The sequence below is a fragment of the Heteronotia binoei genome, chromosome 6 (genome assembly GCF_032191835.1).
Source record: "Heteronotia binoei isolate CCM8104 ecotype False Entrance Well chromosome 6, APGP_CSIRO_Hbin_v1, whole genome shotgun sequence".
Lineage (NCBI taxonomy): Eukaryota > Metazoa > Chordata > Lepidosauria > Squamata > Gekkonidae > Heteronotia > Heteronotia binoei.
The window spans coordinates 139,169,078-139,195,483 of record NC_083228.1 but is presented as its reverse complement, the minus strand read 5'-3'; the positions used below and the strand labels follow the sequence as shown (position 1 = coordinate 139,195,483).

The 26,406-nt window shown below is 46.8% G+C and overlaps 1 protein-coding gene across 1 annotated transcript in view; it reads left to right on the top strand.

Moving 5' to 3' along the window:
* LOC132573425 (acetylcholine receptor subunit gamma-like) overlaps positions 1-26,406 on the top strand; it is a 46,453-nt gene that overhangs the window by 1,053 nt on the left and 18,994 nt on the right. Inside the window, exons 2-7 of the mRNA XM_060240924.1 lie at positions 5,290-5,429; positions 6,978-7,022; positions 8,006-8,115; positions 11,756-11,911; positions 12,118-12,215; positions 25,490-25,693. Coding sequence (XP_060096907.1) covers positions 5,290-5,429; positions 6,978-7,022; positions 8,006-8,115; positions 11,756-11,911; positions 12,118-12,215; positions 25,490-25,693 — 753 coding nt within the window. The remainder of the gene's footprint in view (positions 1-5,289; positions 5,430-6,977; positions 7,023-8,005; positions 8,116-11,755; positions 11,912-12,117; positions 12,216-25,489; positions 25,694-26,406) is intronic.

The following is a 26,406-nucleotide window of genomic DNA, read 5'->3' as shown; positions in this document are numbered from 1 at the left end:
GGAGACTTTGGGGTGAAGTCAGAAACAAAGGTGTAACAAGCATAATTGAACTCCAAAGGGAGTTCTGGCCATCACATTGAAAGGGACCGCACACCATTTAAATGCCTTCCCTCCATTGGAAATAATGAAGGATAGGGGCACCTTCTTTGCGGGCTCATAGAATTGGACCCCCTGGTCCAATCCTTATGAAATTTGGAGGCTGTTTTGAGGAGAGGCACTGGATGCTATGCTGAAAATTTGGTGCCCCTAGCTCAAAAAACAGCTTCCCCCCACAGAGCCGCAGATAACCATGGATCAATTCTCCATTATACCCTATGAGAATAGGAGGAGTGCCCAGCAGACATTTCCCTCCCCTCCCCCCGCTTTCTGATGACCCGGGTTTGATTCCCCACTCCTCTACTTGCAGCTGCTGGAATGGCCTTGGGTCAGCCATAGCTCTCTTATCTGGGAGAACCGGGTTTGATTCCCCACTCCTCCCCTTGCAGCTGCTGGAATGGCCTTGGGTCAGCCAGAGCTCTCTTATCTGGGAGAACAGGGTTTGATTCCCCACTCCTCCCCTTGCAGCTGCTGGAATGGCCTTGGGTCAGCCAGAGCTCTCTTATCTGGCAGAACCGGGTTTGATTCCCACTCCTCCACTTGCAGCTTCTGGAATGGCCTTGGGTCAGCCATAGCTCTGGCAGCGTTGTCCTTGAAAGGACAGCTGCCGTGAGAGCTCTCACAGCCCCATCCATCTCACACGGTATCTACTGTAGGGGAAGAAGACTTGGCAACCCAACCTTTCCACTGCAAGATGGCATCTTTAAACAGATGCCAGAGGAGCAACTCTCTTGTCGCGCAGCCGAGATGGCCAAATGTCTTGGCTGCCGCTCAAAGCGAAAGACTCCGAAACCTTCAACGGCTGTGGACAGATAGCGGTGCGGCTGAAACGGGGCCAGCTGTCGATTGCGTCTGTAAGCAAGCTCAGGGGATGCCAGCTGAGACGATCGCGCTGCATATCCTTCTCCTACCACCGCCAATCTGCAGATCTTGCCCGTTTCAGTGCCCCTTCGTGGCCACCCGCATTCATCCAGCAGTGGCAATTAGCCCTAATGAAAGCGATTAGCCGGCGCTCCCCCCGCCAGCTTCCCTTTCCGGTTGGATCCAGCCCTGGCCTGGAACGCAAATAATTTGATAACGCGGAAGATTTGTTTTTTTAAAAAAGAAATCATTAGTAAGGTAACGATCTGTGGACGAGACGGGGATGGATTGCAGGCAGAGCCGAGGGGCCTATTTATTATTAATCAATTACTATTTGCGGAATGCCTAATGGCTGTCTAATTAAATCCTCGTTGGAGCTTTGAGATAGCGCGGAGGTGAGCGTCGGTCGGGGGTCTGGGCTTTGGGGGAATCGCGGGAAAGGTTTATGCAGATTACGAGCCAAGGAAATGACTTCTCCCTGTCTCTCCAGATACTCACCCTGTGCAGTTTTGGGATTCACAAAAGAAAGTGTTGTGGTTAAGTGTGCGCAGGGTTGGAATTCTGGCAGGAGCTCCTTTGCATATTAGGCCACACACCCCTGATGTAGCCAATCCTCCAAGAGCTTACAAAAAAGAGCCTTGTAAGCTCTCCGAGGATTGGCTACATCAGGGATGTGTGGCCTAATATGCAAAGGAGATCCTGCTAGAATTCCACCCGAGTGTGCGGACTCTTACCTGGGAGAACCGGGTTTGATTCCCCGCTCTTCCTCTTGCAGCTGCTGGAATGGCCTTGGGTCAGCCATAGCTCTGGCAGAGCTGTCCTTGAAAGGACAGCTGCTGTGAGAGCTCTCTCAGCCCCATCCATCTCACATGGCATCTACTGTGGGGGAAGAAGATAAAGGAAACTGTAAGTCACTCGGGGACTCTGATTCAGAGAGAAGGGTGGGATATAAATCTACAGTCTTCTTCTATTTGGCAAAATTCGTAATTAACATGGAATGTCAGCTATCCACAAGCTGCAGCGATGCCTACTAGTTTACACTGTGTTAAAAATAAGGATTAGCAGGTTGTGGGATGTGGGATGCAGACTCCCAGGTGGAAAGAGGCCTCAGGGAGACAAGTTTAATCTAGTCTCCCTGGGCAACACTGATAGGCGCCGGGGGTGGAATTCTAGCAGGAGCTCCTTTGCATATTAGGCCACACCCCCTGCTGTAGCCAATCCTCCGAGAGCTTACAAGGCTCTTTTTTGTAAACTCTCGGAGGACTGGCTACATCAGGGGGTGTGTGGCCTAATATGCAAAGGAGCTCCTGCTAGAATTCCACCCCCGATAGGCACCAGCTGAAGGGCAGACTTGGCCTTGGCTATTGGAGGCTGAGAAAGAAGTGTGTTTTATTCGAGAGACTTTAAAAGGGCTATTGGCGGGTGCAGGAAAGCGAATAGCAATTGCCCCCCTTTTCTTTAATAGGTGATAAGTTTCGATTGTGCTCCAATCTGGCAAGACCTGGACAGCTTGCCATGTAATGCTTGCTTCAGTCAAGTCTCAGCATTAAAACTTCTTTTGATCCCACTCAAGAAGTCTCGCGATTGAACCTGGGCAAAACCTTACACCTACCTGGGCAAAACCTTACAGCCATCTTCTGCAGGGGCACTGCCTTTCCACTGCTCGGAGAGCAAGTTTGGTGTAGTGGTGAAGTGTGCGGACTCTTATCTGGGAGAACCAGGTTTGATTCCCCACTCCTCCACTTGCAGCTGCTGGGATGGCCTTGGGACAGCCGTAGCTCTGGCAGAGGTTGTCCTTGAAAGGGCAGCTGCTGTGAGAGCCCTCTCCAGCCCCACCCACCTCACAGGGTGTCTGTTGTGGGGGAGGAAGGTAAAGGAGATTGTGAGCCGCTCTGAGACTCTTCGGAGTGGAGGGCGGGATATAAATCCAATATCTTCATCTACCTCACAGGGTGTCTGTTGTGGGGGCAGAAGGTAAAGGAGATTGTGAGCCACTCTGAGACTCTTCGGAGTGGAGGGCGGGATATAAATCCAATATCTTCATCTATCTCACAGGGTGTTTGTTGTGGGGGGAGGGAAGGTAAAGGAGATTGTGAGCCGCTCTGAGACTCTTCGGAGTGGAGGGCGGGATATAAATCCAATATCTTCTTCATCTTCTTCTTTCTAGTCTGGAGGTCAGTTGTAATTCCAGGGGATATCCAGCCCCGCTAGGAAGTTTGCAAGCTAACTAGCCACCCAGAAAAACTGACCACGGGAGTGGCCAAACTCGCTTCATGTAAGAGACGCATAGAATCAACGTCAGACGTTTGAGAGCCGCGAGACATGAACGTCAGATGCCTGAGAGCTGCAAGGCAGGCAGGACGGAAAGGGGGAAAGAAAGCAAACAGATGGGGGAGAGAGAAGTGGAAAGAAAGCAACTTTAACTTTCAATGCATTCTCCAAGCCGCCGGCTGACTTGGCTCGGAGAAGTGACTGAAAGAGAGAAAAGCCTTCTCCAAGCTGGCTGACGGGGCGGTGGGGGCTTCAAGAGCCACACCATATTGCTGAAAGAGCCACTTGCGGCTCCTGAGCCACAGTTTGGCCACCCCTGGACTACACTATGTGTGACATCTAAATGAAGCATATTTGCTTATACTTGGTGACGGCACATCATTCATTGTGCTAGCGATTGGTGTGGGGAGGAATAAAGAGATCTAAAGAACACTAAAGAATGCTTTACCACTGGCTGATTCTTCCCACTCCCTTCTCTGGCTTCTGGAATTTCACCAGGCACTTATATGAACATATGAAGCTGCCTTCTACTGAATCAGACCCTGGGTCCATCAAAGTCCGTCTTGTCAACTCAGACTGGCAGCGGCTCTCCAGGGTCTCAAGCTGAGGTTTTTCACACCTATTTGCCTGGACCCTTTTTTTAGCTGAAGATGCTGGGGATTGTACCTGGGACCTTCTGCTTACCAAGCAGATACTCTACCACTGAGCCACCGTCTCTCCCCTAAATCCATATGAACATATGAAGCTGCCTTCTACTGAATCAGACCCTCAGTCCATCAAAGTCAGTCTTGTCTACTCAGACTGGCAGCGGCTCTCCAGGGTTTCAAGCTGAGGTTTTTCACGCCTATTTGCCTGGACCCTTTTTAGTTGGAGATGCCAGGGATTGAATCTGCTTACCAAGCAGATACTCTACCACTGAGCCACCGTCCCTCCCCTAAATCCATATGAACATATGAAGCTGCCTTCTACTGAATCAGACCCTCGGTCCCATCAAAGTCAGTCTTCTCTACTCAGACTGCCAGCGGCTCTCCAGGGTCTCAAGCTAGACTTGCCAATCCCCAGGTCCCAGCGGGGGTTCTTCTGCTTTCCCAGGCTCCTTCCAGCCCCCAATCAGCTGGCCGGCGGGGGAAGCCCCGCCCCCAGAAGACTATGTGCCTTTTCACCTCCGGAGGTTTCAGTCTCTGATTGAAAAGCTTTCTCTTGGGATGGTGTGTCTGTGTTACTTTGAAGAAGCTGGCAGCTACTTGTGAGCAGAGAGGCCAATCCCTTGCTTTAGAGTTGCCAGAAACGGTGGGGAGGGGGAAGGGAAACGGTGGGGAGGGGGGAGGGAAACTTCATTATTCACTATGTGGAGATTGATTCTCATAGGGTATAATGGGGAATTGATCTGGAGGTTTCGAGGGCTCTGGGGGAGCTGTATTTTGAGGTAAAGGCACCAAATTTTCAGTATAGTATCTAGTGGCTCTTCCCAAAGTACCCCCAAGTTTCAAAACGATTGGACCGGGGAGTCTAATTTTATGAGCCCCAAAAGAAGGTGCCCCTATCCTTCATTATTTCCTATGGAAGGAAGACATTTTAAAAGGCGTGCTGTCCCTTTCAATGTGATGGCCAGAACTCCCTTGGAGTTCAATTATGCTTGGCACACCCTTGTTCCTGGCTCCGCCTCCAATGTCTCCTGGCTGCACCCCCAAAGTCCCCAGATATTTCTTGAATTGGACTTGGCAACCCTATCTCAAACTGAGGTTTTTCATGCCTATTTGCCTGGACCCTTTTTAGTTGGTGATGCCGGGGATTGAACCTGGGACCTTCTGCTTACCAAGCCAGATGCTGTACCACTGAGCCACTGTCCCTCCCTCAATTCTTCTGGATTCTGGAGGCTGGCATCCCTCGTTCCCCCTGAGAAAATGGCTTCTTTGGAGAGTGGGCTGTGAATTATACCCTCCTGAGGTCCCTCTCCTTTTCCTAAGCCCCGTCCTCCCCAGATTCCGATCCCGGAACTCCAGGAACAGCTCGACCCGGAGGTGGCAACCCAATTCATACCAGACGGTCTTCTTTCTCCAGTGGTCCGAGGCCGGAACCAGGAAGAGAAGCTTCTCCAAGACTTGATGGCCAACTACAACCGCAACTTGCGCCCAGCCAAGGAGGAGGGGGAGATCATCGACGTGACGCTCAAGCTGACCCTCACAAACCTCATTTCGCTGGTGAGAAAGCCCTTCTCCCTGCCCCCGCTCCCGGGGCCCACACAGATAGGGTTGCCAATCCCCAGGTGGGGGCAGGGGATCCCCTGGTTTGGAGACCCTCCCCCCGCTTCAGGGTCGTCAGAAAGCGGGGGGAGGGGAGGGAAATGTCTGCTGGGAACTCTGTTATTCCCTAGGGAGATTTATTCCCATAGAAAATCATGGAGAATTGATCCGTGGTTATCTGGGGCTCTGGGGGGGCTGTTTTTTGGGGGTAGAGGCACCAAATTTTCAGTATAGCATCTAGCGCCTCTCCCCAAAATAGCCCCCAAGTTTCAAAAAGATTGGACCAGGGGGTCCAATTCTATGAGCCCCAAAAGAAGGTGCTCCTATCCTTCATTATTTCCTATGGAAGGAAGGAATTGAAAAGGTGTGCCGTCCCTTTCAATGTGATGGCCAGAACTCCCTTTGGAGTTCAATGATGCTTGTCACAGCCTTGATCTTGGCTCCACCCCTAATGTCTCCTGGCTCCACCCCCAAAGTCCCCAGATATTTCTTGAATTGGACTTGGCAACCCTACACACAGACCAGAATTCAAGCATTGCGTATTTCCTGTTTAGATCCAATGGGGTCTGACAGGCTTTGGGTTGGGAAATGCGTGATGCGGTGGCTAAAAAAGCCCAATGCAATTTTGGGCTGTATTATCAGACGTAAAGTGTCCAGATCACGTGGTATCGCTTTACTTTGCTGTGATAAGGCCTCACCTGGAGTATTGTGTTCAGTTTTGGGCCTCTCCTCAACCCACCCCCCACCAAGTTCCAAAGAAATTCGACCAGGGGTTCCAATTCTATGAGCCCCAAAAGTATCATTCATTCAATGCCCTTTATTGGCAGGGAGCAGGGAACCAATCCATCCATCAAATGGCAATTTGCAAATACATGAAACGCCTCCTAGATGCTAGATATAAAAAATTTGCAACGGCTTCAATTAACAATTGGTTCCGAGTTGACAGCAAGAGGACACTTTTATATTTGTCGGGCTTCGCTGTTTGCTCACTTTTGGAGCCCCAAAAGAAGAATTGCAGATTTATACCCCGCCTTCTCTCTGAATCAGAGACTCAGAGCGGCTTACAATCTCCTTTATCTTCTTCCGCCCCACAACAGACACCCTGTGAGGTGGGTGGGGCTGAGAGGGCTCTCCCAGCAGCTGCCCTTTCAAGGACAACCTCTGCCAGAGCTCTGGCTGACCCAAGGCCATTCCAGCAGGTGCAAGTGGAGGAGTGGGGAATCAAACCTGGTTCTCCCAGATAAGAGTCCGCACACTTCACCACTACACCAAACTGGCTCTCTGGTGCCCCTATCCTTCATTATTTCCAAATGCAGGGAAGGCATTTAAAAGGCATCCCTTTAAACGTGATGGCCAGAACTCCCTTCGAAGTTCAATCGTGCTTGTCACACCCTTTCTCCTAACTCCACCCCCAAAGTCTCCTGGCACCATCCCCAAAGTCCCCAGGGATTTCTTGAGCTGGACCTGGCAACCCTAGTGATGTTACCTCTGTCATCTTTTCCCTAGAACGAGAGAGAGGAGGCCCTCACCACCAACGTCTGGGTAGAGATGGTAAGTGAATATGGAAAGATTCCCCTGAGCTTCCTTCAGATTTGCATCGTTGAGCCTTTGAAATCTGTGTGAGGGCAGGGCTTGGAGGGAACTCAGCAGGGGATAATACCATAGAGCAGGAGTGGCCAAACTGTGGCTCAGGAGCTGGTTTGGTGTAGTGGTTAAGTGTGCGGACTCTTATCTGGGAGAACCGGGTTTGATTCCCCACTCCTTCACTTGCAACTGCTGGAATGGCCTTGGGTCAGCCAGAGCTCTGGCAGAGGTTGTCCTTGAAAGGGCAGCTGCTGGGAGAGCCCTCTCCAGCCCCACCCACCTCACAGGGTGTCTGTTGTGGGGGGAGAAGATCTAGGAGACTGTGAGCCGCTCTGAGTCTCTGATACAGAGAGAAGGGCGGGCTATAAAATCTGCAGTCGTCTTCTTCTACTTAATGTTAGAGCTACATAGAATAAACCTAAGATGTTTGAGAGCCACAAGACATGAATGTCAGATGTTTGAGAGCAGGCAAGCAGGAAGGAAGACAAAAGAACAGATGGAGGTTGTCCTTGAAAGGGCAGACTCTTATCTGGGAGAACCCGGTTTGATCCCCCACTCCTCCACTTGCACCTGCTGGAATGGCCTTGGGTCAGCCATAGCTCCGGCAGAGGTTGTCCTTGAAAGGGCAGCTGCTGTGAGAGCCCTCTCAGCCCCACCCACCTCACAGGGTGTCTGTTGTGGGGGGAAAAGATACAGGAGATTGTGAGCCGCTCTGAGTCTCCGATTCAGGGAGAAGAGCGGGGTATAAATCTGCAGTTCTTCTTCTTCTTCTTTCTCATGTATTGTGTGGCTCTTGAAGCCTCCTCTGCTCCACTGCCCAACTTGGAAAAGGCATTTCTCTATTTAAATTACTTCTCCAAGCCAAGCCTGCCAGCGGCTTGGAGAATGCATTTTTAAAGTTGCTTTCTTTCCACCTCTCCCCCTCACCTACCTTTCCCCATCTTTGCCAGCAATGGCGTGATTACCGCCTGCAGTGGGACCCAGATGCCTATGACAATATTGAGCGCCTCCGGATCCCTTCCACTTCCGTGTGGCTGCCGGACATCATCCTAGAAAACAAGTTAGTGCTCACAAAGATTGCTCTTTGTTTCTTCTCCCTGCCCCTGCCAGTATCACGGGGGCCAGAATCAGAGCTGAGAAAAGCAACTAAGAGGGCAACCAAGATGGTTAGGGGGTTGGAGCATCTACCCAATAAGGAAAGACTGAAGAGTCTGGGACAGGGGTGTCAAACATGTGGACCGGGGGCCGAGTCAGGCCCTTGGAGGGTTTCTATCAGGCCCCCAAGCAACTGGCTGTCATCTGCTTCCTTCTCCCTCTCTCTTGCTTCCTTCTGCATCACAGCTTGCTTTGCAAGGCTTGCTCAATCACACAGGAGCTACTGAGCAAAAACTCTATTTTCTCTATTGGCTTCCCTTGGGGAGGAAGGGTGGGGGAGGGAGAGCTTGTTTTGCCAGGCTCTCAATCACGCAGCAGAGCTACTGAGCCATGCCTCTCTTCCTTCTATTGGCTGAGGCTCCTCCCCTTCTGGTCCCCTGGGTAGGGATGGAAAGAACCAGAGCTTCCTTTGCCCAGTTCCCTGGATCCCATGGGGGAAATACAAAGAAAGCACCTTTAAGACCGAGTGCTAATGTTTTAATCATGTTTTACGTTTTAAAAAAATAATCTTTAATTGTGTTTTGTCTGAGCATTTTCCCGCAAAGCTTACCTCGGAGCGACGTCCCTCTTCACCGCGCAGCGTCTGCGCGGATTTCTCACCAACTGCTCCGCATAACCAGGAAGAGCCGCGGCTGTTGCGTCGCTAACGTAAACTGCTTTTTAGCGGTTTACATCTGCGACGTGAAAGGTCCGGCACTTCCTGGTTCTGCGGAGCAGTTGGTGGGAAATCCGCGCAGACGCCGTGCGGTGAAGAGGGACGTCGCTCCGAGGTAAGCTCTGTGGGAAAACGCCCTCTGTGTCCTTTATAAAGTTTATATGTTCTATTTTTGTCGTTTTAATTGTATGTTGTTAACAAAAATATAAATTGGGGGGGGGGGAAATATAAAGTTTATATCTCTGCTGCCTAATCTTAAAATAGGTACACACATGGCCCAACCTGACAAGGTCTCAGTTATGTCAGATCCAGTAACAGATGAGTGACACCCCTGGTCAGGGACTCTTCCGTTTAGAAAAGAGGCAACTAAGAGGGGAAACGATCGAGGCTCAAAAACTACCCGTAAGGTGGAGACAGTGGACACAGAGAACTTTTTTTTTCCTCTCCCCAAAATACTAGAACTTGAGGGCATCCAATGAAACTGACGGACAGTAGGTTCAGGACAGATAGAAGGAAATACGACTTGACGCACAGAGTGATTAAAATGCGGAATTCGCTGCCAGACGATGTAGGGATGGCTACAGAAATAAACAGCTTTAAAAGGGGGTTAGATATATTCATGGAGGATGTCTATCAATGGCTACTAGCCATGGTAACAGAGGGGAACGTCCACATTGAAACTCAGAGCCAGGAGGCAGCATCAGGGAAAGACCTCGGCCTCTGTGCCCTGTTGTTGGCCCTCCAGAGGAACTAGATGGCTACTGTGTGAGACAGAAGGCTGGACTAGATGGACCCTCACTGGTCTGATCCAGCAGGGCTCTTCTGATGTTCTTATGAAGGCCTCAGCCTCTCTGCCCCATTGTTGGCCCTCCAGAGGAACTGGTTGGCCACTGTGTGAGACAGGAGGCTGGACTAGATGGACCCTCACTGGTCTGATCCAGCAGGGCTCTTCTGATGTTCTTATGAAGGCCTTGGCCTCGCCACCCTGTTGTTGGCCCTCCAGGGGAACTGGTTGGCCACTGTGTGAGACAGGATGCTGGACTAGATAGACCGCTGGTCTGATCCAGAAGGGCTCTTCTGATGTTCTTATGAAGGCCTCAGCCTCTCCACCCTGTTGTTGGCCCTCCAGCGGAACTGGTTGGCCACTGTGTGAGGCAGGCTGCTGGACTAGATGGACCCTCACTGGTTTCATCCAGCAGGGATCTTCTGGTGTTCTTATGAAGGCCTTGGCCTCTCTGCCCTGTTGTTGGCCCTCCAGAGGAATTGGCTGGCCACTGTGTGAGACAGGATGCTGGACTAGATAGACCGCTGGTCTGATCCAGAAGGGCTCTTCTGATGTTCTTATGAAGGCCTCAGCCTCTCCACCCTGTTGTTGGCCCTCCAAGGGAACTGGTTGGCCACTGTGTGAGGCAGGCTGCTGGACTAGATGGACCCTCACTGGTTTCATCCAGCAGGGATCTTCTGGTGTTCTTATGAAGGCCTTGGCCTCTCTGCCCTGTTGTTGGCCCTCCAGAGAAACTGGTTGGCCACTGTGTGAGACAGGATGCTGGATTAGATGGACCTTCACTGGTCTGATCCTGCAGGGCTCTTCTGATGTTCTTATGAAGGCCTCAGCCTCTCTGCCCTGTTGTTGGCCTTCCAGAGGAACTGGTTGGCCACTGTGTGAGACAGGATGTTGGACTAGATGAACCACTGGTCTGATCCAGCAGGGCTCTTCTGATTTTCTTGTTTGTGCCTTGATATAGGCTTACCATCTTCCTGCTCATGTTGGGTAAATGTTAATGTTGTCTGGCTGAGACTGGCAACCAGTAGGAGGGCCGGGGTCTGGAGACATGGCAGGGGGATGTGACATTGGCATTGTCACTATATGACTTCTGGGCAGAGCTCAGGTTCCTGGACCGACCCAATGTCACTTCTAGATTTTTTTTTAACTTGAAGTGCCAAAGTGCCCTGAACAATGCTGCCTTCTTAAATTTTTCTCCCCCGGTGCCGCTTCCTAAGCGATCCCATTGCTCTCCAGCAGAGGGCAGAAGTGATGACCTCATGGACAGGAGCCCCAAATGTCCAAGGCCTTAACTAGCCACCAACCTTTCTCATTACTAGCCAGTGTGGTGCATTGGTTAGAGCAGGGGTGTCAAACATGCAGCCCAAGGGCTGAATCAGGTGTCCGGAGGGCTCTAATCAGGTCCTGAGCAACTGGCTCTTGTCTGCTTCCTTCTCCCTCTCTCTTGCTTCCTTCTGCATCTGAACTTGCTTTGCAAGGCTTGCTCAATCGCACAGCAGAGCTACAGAACAAAACCTCAATTTTCTCCATTGGTTGAGGCTCCTGCTCCTGATCCCTGGGGAGGGAGGGAAAGAGCCAGAGCTTCCTTTTCCCAGTTCCCTGGATCCCATGGGAGAAATACAAAGAAAGCACCTTTAAGACCAACAAGTACTAATATTTTAGGCATGTTTTATTTAAAAAAAAATCTTTAGTCATGTTTGTCTGTGTCCTTTAAAGTTTTTATCTCTGCTACTTAATCTTCAGTAGGTACACAGATGGCCCAGCCAGCCCAACAAGGTCTCATCTATGTCAGATCCGGCCCTCACAACAAACGAGTTCGACACCCCTGGGTTAGAGTGTTCAACCAATATTTGGGAGAGCCAGGTTTGAATCCTTGCTCTGCCTCGGAAGCTCACTGGGTGTCCTCGGGTCGGTCACATCCTCTCAGCCCAGCCTACTTTGCGGGGTTGTCGTGGGAATAAAATGGAAGGGGGGGGGAGAACGACGCAGCTGCTTTGTGGAGAAAGGCGGAGCATGAATTAGGCGAACGAATAAGGAATCCTCCTTTCGAAGGGAGAAGGGGAGGAGCCAGCTCTCCTGACCTCTTTCTCCTCTTGTTCCGTGCAGTATCGACGGGGTCTTTGACATCACACTCTACACCAATGTCTTGGTGTCTCCGGACGGATCCATCTACTGGCTGCCCCCAGCCATCTACCGCAGCGCCTGCTCCATCATCGTCACGTATTTCCCCTTCGACTGGCAGAATTGCTCCATGGTGTTCCAGTGAGCCTTGGCACTATTACCTAGGTGGTCTGGGTTGCTTGCTAGCCCTGCTTGATCCTGCCCACTTTCTAAAAGTACTTGATGGGCACCAGAAAAGGTGCTGGTGGACACCAGATTCGGGATCCTGACCTAGAGATATCGATTTGTCTATCTGATAACAGCGTTGGGATGTGTGGGTCCTTACTTTGCGCTTCTCTGTTTACAAGGTCTCAGACCTACAATGCCCACGAAATCAATCTGCTGTTGGCAGTGGAAGAAGACCAGATGATTGAATGGATCTTCATTGACCCAGAAGATTTCACAGGTAATTGTGTCCACACCTGAGCCAGAAGGATGGGGGAAGGTCCTTAAAAGAATGTAACAGTTGCAGAATGTTCTTACTGGATCTGGCCAAGGGTTTCATAAGAACATAAGAGAAGCCCGGTTGGATCAGGCCAATGGCCCATCCAGTCCAACACTCTGTGTCACATAAGAACATAAGAGCAGCCATGTTGGATCAGGCCAGTGGCCCCTCCAGTCCAACACTCTTTGTCACATAAGAACATAAGAGAAGCCCTGTTGGTTCAGGCCAATGGCCCATCCAGTCCAACACTCTGTGTCACATAAGAACATAAGAGCAGCCATGTTGGATCAGGCCAATGGCCCATCCAGTCCAACACTCTGTGTCACATAAGAACATAAGAGCAGCCATGTTGGATCAGGCCAGTGGCCCCTCCAGTCCAACACTCTGTGTCACATAAGAACATAAGAGAAGCCATGTAGGATCAGGCCAGTGGCCCCTCCAGTCCAACACTCTGTGGCACACAGTGGCCAAAAAAATTTATACCACACACTGTGGCTAATAGCCACTGATGGACCTTTGCTCCATACTTTTATCTAAACCCCTCTTGAAGGTGGCCATCAGTGTGACATTCCATTGTCAAAAATGCCAGTCTCTGGAAAGCTCACAGGTTGACTGTGAAGACTCCAGGACTATCATGTTGTTAGTTCCTACCACCTGGCCCTTCAGAAGTATGTTGAGTATGAACATGGAAGACTCCATGGAGCTATAATGCGTAACCATGGATAGGGCTACTCTCCTCCTTGAATTTGTCCAGGTTTTTTCTTTTTCTTTTAAAGTTATCTAAGCTCATTCTGGCCAGTCATCCCATCTTGAGGCAGCGAATGCCACAAGATGTATTCATGGAGGAGAGGTCTATCAGTGGCTACTAGCCATGGTGACTAAATGGAACCTTCACATTCAGAGGGAGCAAACCTCTGAATCCCAGGGCCAGGAGGCAACATCAGGAGAAGGCCTTGGCCTCTCTGCCCTGTTGCTGGCCCTCCAGAGGAACTGGTTGGCCACTCTGTGAGACAGGATGCTGGACTAGATGGACCCTCACTGGTCTGATCCAGCAGAGCTTTTCTGATGTTCTTCTGAAGGCCTTGGGCTCTGTGCCTTGTTGCTATTCTTCCAGAGGAACTGGTTGGCCTCTTTGTGAGACAGGATGCTGGACTAGGTGGACATCTAGTCAGATCCAGCATGGTGTTCTTATGAAGTCCTAGGCCTCTGTCCCTTGTGGTTGGCCCTCCAGAGGAACTGGTGGGCCACTGTATGAGGCAGGATGCTGGACTAGATGGACTTCTAGTCAGATCCAGCTGAGCTGTTCTGATATTCTTATGAAGGCCTCGGCCTCTCTGACTTCTTGTTGGATCTTCATTGCTGTCAGACGGCCATTCAGCCTCTGTTTAAAACCTCCAAGGAAGGAGAGCCCACCACCTCCTGTGGAAGCCTGTTCCACTGAGGAACCACTCTAACGGCCAGGAAGTTCTTCCTCATGTTGATCTGGAAACTCTTCTGATTTAATTTCGACCCATTGGTTCTGGTATTACCGTCTGGGGCCACAGAAAACAATTCTGCACCATTCTCTATATGACAGCCCTTCAAGTACTTGAAGATGGTGATCCTATCACCTCTCAGTAACCTCCTCTCCAAGCTAAACATGCCCAGCTCCTTCAACCTTTCTTCATAGGACTTGGTCTCCAGACCCCTCACCATCTTCCTCGCCCTCCTCTGGACCCGTTCCAGCTTGTCTATATCCTTCTTAAAATGTGGTACTCAAAACTGGACACAATACTCCAGGTGAGGTCTTACCAGAGCAGAGTAAAGCGACACCATCACTTCATGTGATCCGGACACTAGACTTCTGTTGATACAGCCCAAAATCGCATTTGCCTTTTTAGCCACCACATCACACCACATCGTGGCTAAGTGTCTTTAACAGGCCAATTCCCAATTCACTCACTTTGTCCTTTGTAAAAAAACAACCACACATCTAAACTGGTGCCCATCCTCACACCCCATGACCGCAAATTTCATAAATGAATTAGGTGTCCTTGGTCTGTCAGTAATCTGCCAAGGGTTTTTGCCAGGGGACCCAGAATAGCACTGTGAGAGAAATGTGTGTGTGTGTGTAATCTTCCATCATTCATTCAGGCCAAGATGACAGGACTTGAACCTGAGGCCTGGCAAAGTCAGTAGGAGAGTCAGTTTGGTGTAGTGGTGAAGTGTGCGGACTCTTATCTGGGAGAACCGGGTTTGATTCCCCACTCCTCCACTTGCAGCTGCTGGAATGGCCTTGGGTCAGCCATAGCTCTGGCAGAGGTTGTCCTTGAAATGGCAGCTGCTGTGAGAGCCCTCTCCAGCCCCACCCACCTCACAGGGTGTCTGTTGTGGGGGAGGAAGGTAAAGGAGATTGTGAGCCGCTCTGAGACTCTTTGGAGTGAAGGGCAAGATATAAATCCAATATCTTCATCTACCTCACAGGGTGTCTGTTGTGGGGGAGGAAGGGAAAGGAGATTGTGAGCCGCTCTGAGACTCTTCGGAGGGGAGGGAGGGATATAAATCCAATATCTTCATCTACCTCACAGAGTGTCTGTTGTGGGGGAGGAAGATAAAGGAGATTGTGAGCCGCTCTGAGACTCTTCGGAGTGGAGGGCGGGATATAAATCCAATATCTTCATCTACCTCACAGGGTGTCTGTTGTGGGGGAGGAAGGGAAAGGAGATTGTGAGCCGCTCTGAGACTCTTCGGAGTGGAGGACAGGATATAAATCCAATATCTTCATCTACCTCACAGGGTGTCTGTTGTGGGGGAGGAAGATAAAGGAGATTGTGAGCCGCTCTGAGACTCTTCGGAGTGGAGGGCGGGATATAAATCCAATATCTTCATCTACCTCACAGGGTGTCTGTTGTGGGGGAGGAAGGTAAAGGAGATTGTGAGCCGCTCTGAGACTCTTCGGAGTGGAGGGCGGGATATAAATCCAATATCTTCATCTACCTCACAGGGTGTCTGTTGTGGGGGAGGAAGGTAAAGGAGATTGTGAGCCGCTCTGAGACTCTTCGGAGTGGAGGGCGGGATATAAATCCAATATCTTCATCTACCTCACAGGGTGTCTGTTGTGGGGGAGGAAGGTAAAGGAGATTGTGAGGTGCTCTGAGACTCTTTGGAGTGGAGGGCGGGATATAAATCCAATATCTTCATCTACCTCACAGGGTGTCTGTTGTGGGGGAGGAAGGGAAAGGAGATTGTGAGCTGTTCTGAGACTCTTCAGAGTGGAGGGAGGGATATAAATCCAATATCTTCATCTACCTCACAGGGTGTCTGTTGTGGGGGAGGAAGGTAAGGGAGATTGTGAGCCGCTCTGAGACTCTTCGGAGTGGAGGGCGGGATATAAATCCAATATCTTCATCTACCTCACAGGGTGTCTGTTGTGGGGGAGGAAGGTAAAGGAGATTGTGAGCCGCTCTGAGACTCTTCGGAGTGGAGGGCGGGATATGAATCCAATATCATCATTATCATCAAAGCAAGGGCAACACTGCTGAGCTCTTGCCCCACCCAAAGTCTCCCCATGTGCAGATAACGGCAACTGAATCCCGTTAAAGAAGTGGAAGATCTACACTGCACTCACGGAGGCAAAGGTGCCAATTTGCTTGATGTTCTGTTCATAACTTTGCGCACTCGTGGGCCTCCAGAGTAAAATGATGCCTTCACTTCAAGTGATCTGGACACTATGCTTCTCTTAATACAGCCCAAAATTGCCCCAGTTATGTTTCCACAGATACCATGGCAGTGTGTACCATTCCAACCAGAGAATCATTTGTATTTGTCCCCCCCCCTTTTTATTCTGCCCTCGTCTTTCTTCCCCTCCGCGTCACTCAAAGCTAATTTCTCCATTTAAGGGGATTGAACCAGGGACACGGTTGGCCCAAGCAGCTGCTGCTGCCATTCTCCATCACATTTTAATAGCATATTGAAAGCACAAAGTTTGTTGTCGGGAGCGGGAAGGGTGTGTTTCCCCCCCCATTACTGAGACAAGCCAGTGATTTTAGTCTAGTAAAAATCTATCGCTCTGCCAGACGACAAGGGGAAACGCAACAGCGACACTGGCTTAATAATATGTCACGCTTGGATTTGCCTCCCAGCCAGGGGGGAATGGAGAAGAAAAATGTGGGTTTCTGCAGCAGCAGGCAGGCTGGAGAGATTTGGGGAACACAGCACCCGTCAGGATTGGCTCAGCACTTCACCGGATCCCAGCGGCTGGCTGAAATCCCCTTGAAATAGAAGGCGGTTGCAAGCATAGTCTTGATGTATTGGCTCTTGCTGCTTTGGGTAAATCCACAGGTTTCTGCATGGACTCTTCTCATCCTTAGAATAGAACTCTGGATCTATTTCCTATCAGCCTATTCCCATAACTGCCTTCCCAAGGGAGCTGTAACTGGCCATTCCATCTATCCAGTTGAAGCTCTGGCTTTGGTGAGGATGTGGTTGCAACTTGTTATTGGGTTGGAGAGAGACGGAGAATCACAAATACCAGATTATTCCAGTGTGGTTTCTTTCAACCTGTGGGTCGGACATTCAAGAAACGGGTCAAATAGGGTAAGGGGCAGAAGTAGAGTTGCTAACTCGACTGAAGAATTCCTGGAAATTTGGGGATGGGGTGTGGGGAGCTCAAGGCATGGGAAGGGACCTTAGCAGGATATAATGCCATGGAGTCGACCTTCTAAACCAGGGGCATCAAACATGCAGCCCGGGGGCCGAATCAGGCCCCCGAAGGGCTCCTATCAGGTCCCCAAGCAACTGGCTGTCATCTGCTTCCTTCTCCCTCTCCCTTACTTCCTTCTGCATAACAGCTTGTTTAGAAAGGCGGGCTCAATCGCACAGGAGCTACAGAGCAAAGCCTCTATTTTTTCGATTGGCTGAGGCTCCTCCCTTGGGGAGGAAGGGGAAAGGCAGAGCTTATTCTTCCAGAGCTACTAAGCCAAGTCTATCTTCCTTCTATTGGCTGAGGCTCCCCCCTCCCAGTCCCCTGGGGAAGGAAGGAAAGAGCCAGAGCTTCCTATGCCCAGTTCCCTGGATCCCATGGGAGAGATACAAAGAAAGCACCTTTAAGACCAACAAGTGCTAATGTTTTAAGCATGTTTTAAGTTAGTTTTTTTTTAAAAAAAAAATATTTAATTGTGTTGTGTCCTTTATAAAATTTATATCTTATATAGGTATACATATGGCCCGGCCTAACCTGACATGGCCTGACCCAACAAGGTCTCATTCACGTCAGATCTGGCCCTCATAACAAATGAGTTCGACACCCTTGTTCTAAACACCCATTTCTTGTGGGGGAATTGGGGCAGTGTTCAGGGTTGAGGTTGACTCAAATGCGTTTCTTCCATCTGAGACGGAGGAGGGGAAAATATAGAGTTACTTTCCCTTAGAGAGGGCATACATTAGCGTTTATGTAGAGTAGGATCCACTTCAAGATGTCTAAGGACAAATGCCACGGCAGGGGGGAAGAAACGAAATGCTGGCAGTTCTGTTAATCCCTTGGAAAGTATCCAAACAGGGACAGAAACAAATGCCTTTACCGAGATCAGCTGAAGGTCACAATGTAGTGAACGAGCTCTTGTATTTCACACTATTCTACCCTCGCTCAAACACACAAACAAAAGATTTTCAAGGTGTGTGAAAAAAGGAAAAACCGGGGAAGGATTTGGGCTACATCGGCTTCTAGTACCAATCGTTCCCTCCTAATGACGAAGATTGGAACCATTTAAAAAACAATGAAAGTGGAGGTTCTCAAGCACATACAAGAGTTTCTGTTTTCATGAGGAGCATACTGGTACAGTCACCAAACTTGAAATGAAAAATGGCAGCTTGAGAGGGTGGACTCCTTGGCGACGGGTTCCCAACTTTTATGAGCCGGTGATCACCTTTGGCATTCTGACACAACTCGGAGGGCACAGCCGCAAAATGGCTGCCACAAAATGGCTGCCACAGGAGGTGAAGTCAGTCACAAAATGGCCACCACAACTTCCCGTCAGTCTCACAAGGAAGATCCTTTTGCTGTGGTGCCAAAGCAACGTTTTTAAAAAAACGGCACAGCCAATCCAATGGCCAGTGGCCAGTCAGAAGACTAGCTAGGCCAAGGGTGGGGAACAGTGGCTCTCCAGATTTTTTTTGCCTACAACTCCCATCAGCTCCAGTCAGCATGGTCAATGGCTGGGGCTGATGGGAGTTGTAGGCAAAAAACATCTGGAGAGCCACTGTTCCCCACCCCTGACTGCTAGGCAAAAGCCCCAACCGGCCCGCCCCACTTTCTGGAAACACTCGGTGGGTGCCATGTTGGGGACCCTTGCTGAGGTCTCTTCCCTCCCCAAAACCTGCCCTCCCCAGGTTCCTCTCTCAAATCTCCAGGAATTTCTGATCCTGCAGTCTGACACTCCACCACTGATCTAGAACTGGTCTAGAATTAGGACTGCCAATCCCCAGTTGGGGGGCAGGGGATCCCTTGGCTTGGAGGCTCTCCCCCTGCTTCAGAGTTATCACAAAATGATGGGGGAATGCCTGCTGGGCACTCTATTATTCCCTATGGAGGTCGGTTCCCATAGGGTATAATAGAGAATCAATCTGGGGCTCTGGGGGATTGTTTTCTTTTGTGAATAAACAATTTTATTAGTAACATATGGTAGTAGAACTATAACTACAACTTATAAATGGCTTAATATATATTAAGAAAAAGACCATCATTCTACCCCACATCTTACTTTCTCCCACCCCTCCCCCAATTACTTGACCCCCGCCAGTGTTATTTTCTTTAAAAAAACAGATATTAAAGGTACCCTTAACTATCAAGAAAAAAAACGAAACAAAAAAGAAACATAGGGAAGAAGAACCCCCTTCAAGAGTTATATTGTTATCTTAAAAATCTTAATCCTCAAAAATTGTCCAATGTCCTTTTATTTTCCACTCTTTCTCTACATATCTTCTGAATTTCTTCCACTCTTGGTTAAAAAGTTCTAAATCACAGTCTCTTAATTTTCTTGTTAATTTGTCCATTTCACTCCATGACATAACTTTCATAATCCAGTCCCATTTTTCTGGTATTTTTTCTTGCTTCCACAACTGCGCATACAATGTCCTAGCAGCTGAGAGCAAGTACCATATTAATGTTCTATCTTCTTTTGGAAATTTTTCCATTTGTAATCCCAGCAGAAAAGTCTCTGCCTCTTTATTGAATTCATATCCCAGGATCTTAGATATCTCTTGTTGAATCATTTGCCAAAACATTTTAGCTCTTTCACAAGTCCACCACATATGGTAGAAAGAACCTTCATGCTTTTTACATTTCCAGCACCTATCTGGCATCTTATTGTTCATCTTTGCTAATTTTTTTGGAGTCATATACCATCTATACATCATCTTAAAACAGTTCTCTTTAATACTATGACATGTTGCGAGTTTCATGGAATTTTTCCACAGATATTCCCAAGATTCCATCTTTATTTCTTTATTTACATTAATTGCCCATTTTATCATTTGAGATTTCACTACTTCATCTTCTGTAGCCCATTGTAAAAGTAATTTGTACACTTTTGAAATTAATTTCTCATTATCTCCAAGCAGAACTCTTTCCATTTCTGTTTGTTCTTTCCTTATTCCTTCAGCTTTGATATCATTCTCCATCAAACTTTTTATTTGTTGCATTTGAAACCAATCATATTTATAGTTTAGTTCTTCTGCAGTTTTCAATTCTATTTTCCCGCTTTGTATTTTTAGTAACTGGTTGTATGATAGTTGTTTTTCCTTGACTGTTTTGGCCGTTAACTTTATCACTTCAGCCGGCACTATCCATAAAGGTCTCCTCTCATCACCATATTTCTTGTACTTTATCCACACATTTAATAAGCTACTCCTTATATAATGGTGAGAGAAAAGACCGTCCATCTTCTTTTTTTCATAGTACAAATATGCATGCCAGCCGAATTTTTTTCCATGGCCTTCTAACATTAGAAGTTTTTTATTTAATAACGTTATCCATTCTTTTAACCATACTAAACAAATTGCTTCATGATACAGTTTCAAATCTGGTAATTGGAATCCACCTCTCTCTTTCGCATCTATCAGGACTTTCATTTTAATTCTAGGTTTCCTCCCGGCCCACACGAATTCCGAAATTTTTCTTCGCCATTTATCAAATTGCTTAGCATCTTTCACAATGGGGATGGTTTGAAACAGATACATAATCCTTGGTAAAATATTCATTTTTACTGCAGCTATTCTACCCAACAGTGACAAATTGAGCTTGTTCCACTTTAGCATATCTTCTTCTATTTTACGCCATAGCTTTTCATAATTGTTCTTAAACAAATCAATATTTTTCATTGTTATCTCTACCCCTAGGTATTTTACCTTAGAGGTAACTTCACAACCCGTTAGTCTTTGTAGTTATTGTTGTCTATTTTTCTGCATATTCTTACATAAGATTTTTGATTTTTCTTTGTTTATATAAAGTCCCGCCAACTCCCCAAACTCTTGTATTCTCATTAACAACAAAGGTGTAACTTGTAAAGGATTTTCATTTATAAACATTATATCATCTGCAAATGCTCTGTATTTATAGGTAAATCCTTTTATTTGTAGTCCTTCTAAATCTTTTTCTTCTTGAATCTGCATTAGTAAAATTTCAAGAGTCATTATAAACAGCAATGGCGAAAGCGGGCAGCCTTGTCTGGTACCTTTACTAATTTTCATTTCATCTGTAAGATCTGCGTTGATGCACAGCCTTGCACTTTGTTCAGAATATATTGCCTTTATCATTCTTATAAAACTTTCTCCAAGCTCCATTTTTTCCATCACTGCAAACATAAAGTCCCAATTTAAATTGTCAAATGCTTTTTCTGCATCCGCAAAGAATAGCGCTACTTCCTTTTCTGGATGTCTTTCATAATATTCTACAATATTTACAACAGTTCTAATATTGTCTCTTATTTGTCTTTTGGGAAGAAAACCGGCTTGGTCCTCTTTTATAAAATTTATCAAATATTGCTTAAGACGTTCTGCCAGAATTCTTGTAAATATTTTATAATCATTGTTCAAAAGTGAAATTGGTCTGTAATTTTTCACATTTGTAACATCTCTTTCTTCTTTAGGTATCAAAGAAATAACAGCTTCTTTCCATGTATTTGGTACCTTCCCTTTGACTCTTATTGCATTCATCAGCTTCTGTAATTTTGGTATTAATTCATCTTTAAACATTTTAAAATACTTGGCTGTATAACCGTCTGGCCCGGGAGCTTTATCATTTTTCATCACGTTGATTGCTGCCTCAATTTCTATTTTTTCAATTGGGTCATTCAAAATTTTTCTCATATTCTCAGTTAATGGCTCAATTTTTATTTTCTGTAGATATTCATCTATCTTTTTTCTCTTTACTTCAGCACCTTTAAACAGCTTGGCATAATACTTAAAAAATTCTCTTTTTATTCCCTCTTGAGTAACTACGTCTCTTTCATCTATCACAATTCTATTAATTATTTTATTTTCCCTCTTTTTTTTCAGCTGCCACGCCAAGTATTTCCCCGTCTTATTTGCTCCTTCAAACGATTTTTGCTGGAGCCTTTTCAAATTCCATTCTACTTCTTTGTTTAATAAATGTCTTAGTTGAGTTTGCAATATTGAAATTTCCCTTAGAATTTTCTTTTTCCCTGGTCTTTTCCTCAGCTCTCTTTCTTTTTTCTTTATTTCATTTTGAATATCCAGTAGTTGCTTTTCTTTTTCCCTTTTATCTTTATTGTTCAAAGTAATCAGCAACCCTCTCATTACTGCTTTATAAGCATCCCAGACCGTCTGAAAATCGATATCTTCTTTATCATTCACTTGGAAAAATTCTTTAGTTTCTTTTCCTAGGAAAGTCACTGTTTCTTTGTTCTGTAGCAAGTCTTCATTCAATCTCCATCTTCTCAATCTTTTGGACAGTTTTGTAATCCACATTATTGGGTTATGGTCAGTGCCAATTTTAGGCAAAATCTCTATCTTTCTTGTTATGAGGCCTAAATCTCTGGTTCCCCATAGCATGTCAATTCTAGAAAATGTCTTATGTCTTGCAGAAAAAAAAGTATAGTCCCGCACTTCAGGGTTAAACTTTCTCCATATGTCCTCCAAATTTTCCTGTTTTACTAATTCAAAAAAAGACTTTGGCAATTTTCCTTCTTTTCCACTATTTTTTTTCCCTCCGGATCTATCCAATGAGTTCTCAACTGTTCCATTAAAATCTCCCATTAAGAGTATTTGATCGTAGGTCAACTCATCTAGTTGTTGTGTAATGTCTTTAAAAAAAACATCTTTTGCACCATTAGGTGCATATAGTCCCAATAACAGCGTTTTTTTCCCATTTGATGTTATTTCCACTGCTACAAATCTTCCATCCTTATCTTTAAATACCAATTTTGGCTCCAGGTCTTGTTTAATATAAAAAACTACTCCCCTTTTTTTCTGGTCAGCTAACGAAAAAAATTCCCTTCCCAATTGTTTGTTCCATAAAAATTTATAATCCTTTTGTTTAATGTGGACTTCTTGCAAACAAATTATATTACAATTTTGCTTTTTAATCCAATGAAAAGTTGCCCTTCTTTTTTGTGGTGAATTTAGTCCATTAACATTCCAAGACAATAGTTTGTAATCCATCATGGTGCAAATTCTTTATTTTCTTCAAAAAATCTCCTCAGTTCTCGGGCATTTGTGATCGTGACTCTCTTCCCCTGAAGTTCAAAGCTCACACCCTCGGGGATTATCCATCTATACCTTGTGCCATTGTCTTTCAATTTTTCTGTCAACTTTTTATATGTTCTCCTGTCATTTATCACTTCTTTCGGTAGCTCCTTCATAATTCTCACTCTGCTACCTCTTACTATCAATGATTGTTCAAAGTTTCTCTTCATAATCCTTCCCACCATTTCCTTTGTCATGAATCTTACAACCACATCTCTTGGTAAGTTATTTTTTTTGGCATATAACGAGTTGACTCTATACATGTGATCATACATGCTTTTAGTCTTATCAGGGTCTTCTTCTAAGAATTCTGCGATTATGTTTGTTATATATCCTTTCAAATCATCATTCTCTTCCTCAGGTACTCCTCTCAAACGTAGCTGATTTTCCATTAATTTGCAGTCGTGAATCGTCACTTTTTCTTGTACTTTCAGCAAGGTGGTATCATGTGTTTTAACTTTCTCCTCCACCTCCTGTACTTTCTTGTCTATTTTCCCAATTTGGTTTTTGAGGTCATCCACTTCTTTTTTAATCACTGTAGTAAGTTCTTCCTTCAACTCTTCCATCATTTTCTTAACTCCTTTCATAATCCTGGCTTCCATAGCCTCCATTTGGTCTTGCATTTTTTCTAATGAAAGGGCTCTTGTTCGGAGCTGCCTGGGCTCTGACATTTAAGCAAAGAGCAAGGGGGATGCAATTAAAATACCAAAAATTTCCGTCGCACAATTTGCAAGTTTGACTACCAAGTTCAGAAGGTCTAAATTTTCTCTCTCAATTAAACTTTGTTCTGTTTTCTTCTGAGCTTCCCAGGCCCAGATATAAATTTTTGAAGAATTTTTCCCCTTTAAAAAAATGACGAAATTTTTGACCTCACCAATTTAAAATCTGACAGTCAGGTTCAATAGAGCAGGGCTTGCCCTTTCCAGCAAGCCCAATTTCGCTGGTTTCTGAGCCCCCAAAGCAAAGATATTTAACAAAAAAGTCTTTAAAAAATCCAAAATGGCGGCCGCGATTTTTTCTCCTTTTAAAGATTTTTTTTCCCCTTTTAAAATCACCCCAGGAGCCCACCAATAATGTAGTCAATAGTTCTTATCTTCTTACCCTTTTCCCTGTCGTTTCTGTCACTTTTTAAAGTCCCAAATCTTTTTAAAACGATGTTTTAAATTGGACCTCCCAGCAATGGCTGCCGATGTTTCTCTATGATGTAGAGTAGGCTTTTTTCTTTACTGCTTCCTGTCTCTGTCACCTTCAACCTTATAGATTGCTTGACGCACTTCCTGTCTTGCTCAGTAGAGTTAGAGGACTGTTCCAGTATATTCCTGCGCAGTATGGTTGTTTACATTCCACAAATCGTAAGTAGACACAACAATGATTTCTCTTCAATTTTTAGCAGTTTTTAACACTGTCTTTTATGTCAAAATAGTCCAAACTTCACCCTTCCCTTCTTCTACTTGCAAGTTTTATATTTTCCCCTTATTTCCACCTTTAAAACGTCTCTTTAGTCTGTAAATAGCTCCGGAGTGAAAGAAGAGTTTCTGTACCTTTTTTCCTCTGTTTATCCAAGTTCCACTGGTCTTCCAAGACTTTAGTTGTTTAAAAATGTCCCAGAAGGTTAGGATCGTGACGAGCTTATGCCAAATCAATGGCTCTGAGAGATCTTGCAGACGATAATTTTGCAAACTTCTGAGACTCCTCAAAGCCTCAAAGGACCCTTCTCCAAAGCTCCTTTTCAGCCAAGGTAAATCTCTTCTAAAGTTTTTAGTGCAAGTCTTGGACCTTTCTCTCACTAAGAAAGGTAGGCAGTGGGCTTTGGTTTGCCCTCCACTACCCCGAACAAGACCTTCAGCTTGCTCCCGTTACGAGAGACAACTCAGCTCGCCATTTTCCTCCCCGGAAGCCCCTGGGGGATTGTTTTCTGAGGTAGAGACCCCAAATTTTCAGCATAGCATCTGGTAGCTCTCCTAAAAAAAACCCCCCAAATTTCAAAAAGATTGGACCAGGTGGTCCAATTCTATGAGTCCCGAAAGAAGCTGTCCCTATCCTCCATTCTTTCCAAATGGAGGGAAGGGGTTTAAAAGGCATGCAGTCCCTTTAAATGTGATGGCCAGGACTCCCTTTGGAGTTCAATTATGCTTGTCACAACCTTGCACCTGGCTCCACCCCCAAAGTCTCCTGGCTCCACCCCCAGAGTCCCCAGATACTTCTTGAATTGAACCTGGCAACCCTATCTAGAATTCAGTTGTGCTCCATAGCAGGGGTGGAATTCTAGCAGGAGCTCCTTTGCGTATTAGGCCACACACCCCTGATGTAGCCAATCCTCCTGGAGCTTACAAGGCTCTTTTTTGTAAGCTCTTGGAGGATTGGCTACATCAGGGGTGTGTGGCCTGATATGCAAAGGAGCTCCTGCTAGAATTCCACCCCTGCCCGTAGTGAACCTGCCATGTGCCCTGCAAAGATGGCTTCTCTCATGTCCATGTGACCTTGTCTTCCCACAGAGAATGGGGAATGGGCCATTAAGCACCGCCCGGCCAAGAAGATAGTGAACGCCAAGCGCTTCACGCCGGACGACATTAGCTACCAGCAGATCATCTTTTTCCTAATCATCCAGAGGAAGCCGCTCTTCTACATCATCAACATCATCATCCCCTGTGTCCTCATTTCCTCTGTCGCTGTGCTGGTCTACTTCCTGCCGGCCAAAGGTCAGTATTCGGTAGGGTTGCCAAGTCCCCCGCAGCCTCTAGTGGGGAACTGTTTGTGATCTTCTCCCGATGTCACCGTCGCCTGATACAATAGGTGCCGTAGAGTTTTCTCTCCCAAATTGCTAGAGCTTCCGGGGAAACCATAGAGTTTTCCCGGAAGCTCCTAGAGTGGCCAGTGCCCGATGCTGCCGGCGCGTTGACAATGCGGGCCAGCAGGTTGGGAAGCTCCCGGGCGGGGGAATCCCCGCTCGGACAGGGAACTTGGCAGTCCTAGTATTTGTGGGGCCCGGGGATCTCCTAGAATTACAGCTCATCTCCAGACAACAGAGATCAATTAATTTGGAGAAAATGGATGCTTTGGAGGGTGGACTATAGAGCATTGTACCCCACTGAGGTCCCTGTCCTAACCAAGCTCCATCCCATTTCCCAACCTGGAAACAATACCCCGCATCCTCTGCTGGTTGCCAGGCAACCCTATGTTGCCATGGTATCCCAAAGGAAGGTGCTTGTTGTAAGGGTTTCTTTGGGTCCGTCTCCATGGAAAACTTGTACTGGTTTTCTACTAGTTTAGCTGTCACAGCTTCATGTGCAGAATCTTTGGTGAAGGAGGGGGCTTGCGATTTGCCAAAACGCCTGCCCCAACAAGGCTTGCCAACCTCCAGGTGGTGGCTGGAGACATCCTGCTATTACGACTGATCTCCAGGCAACAGACA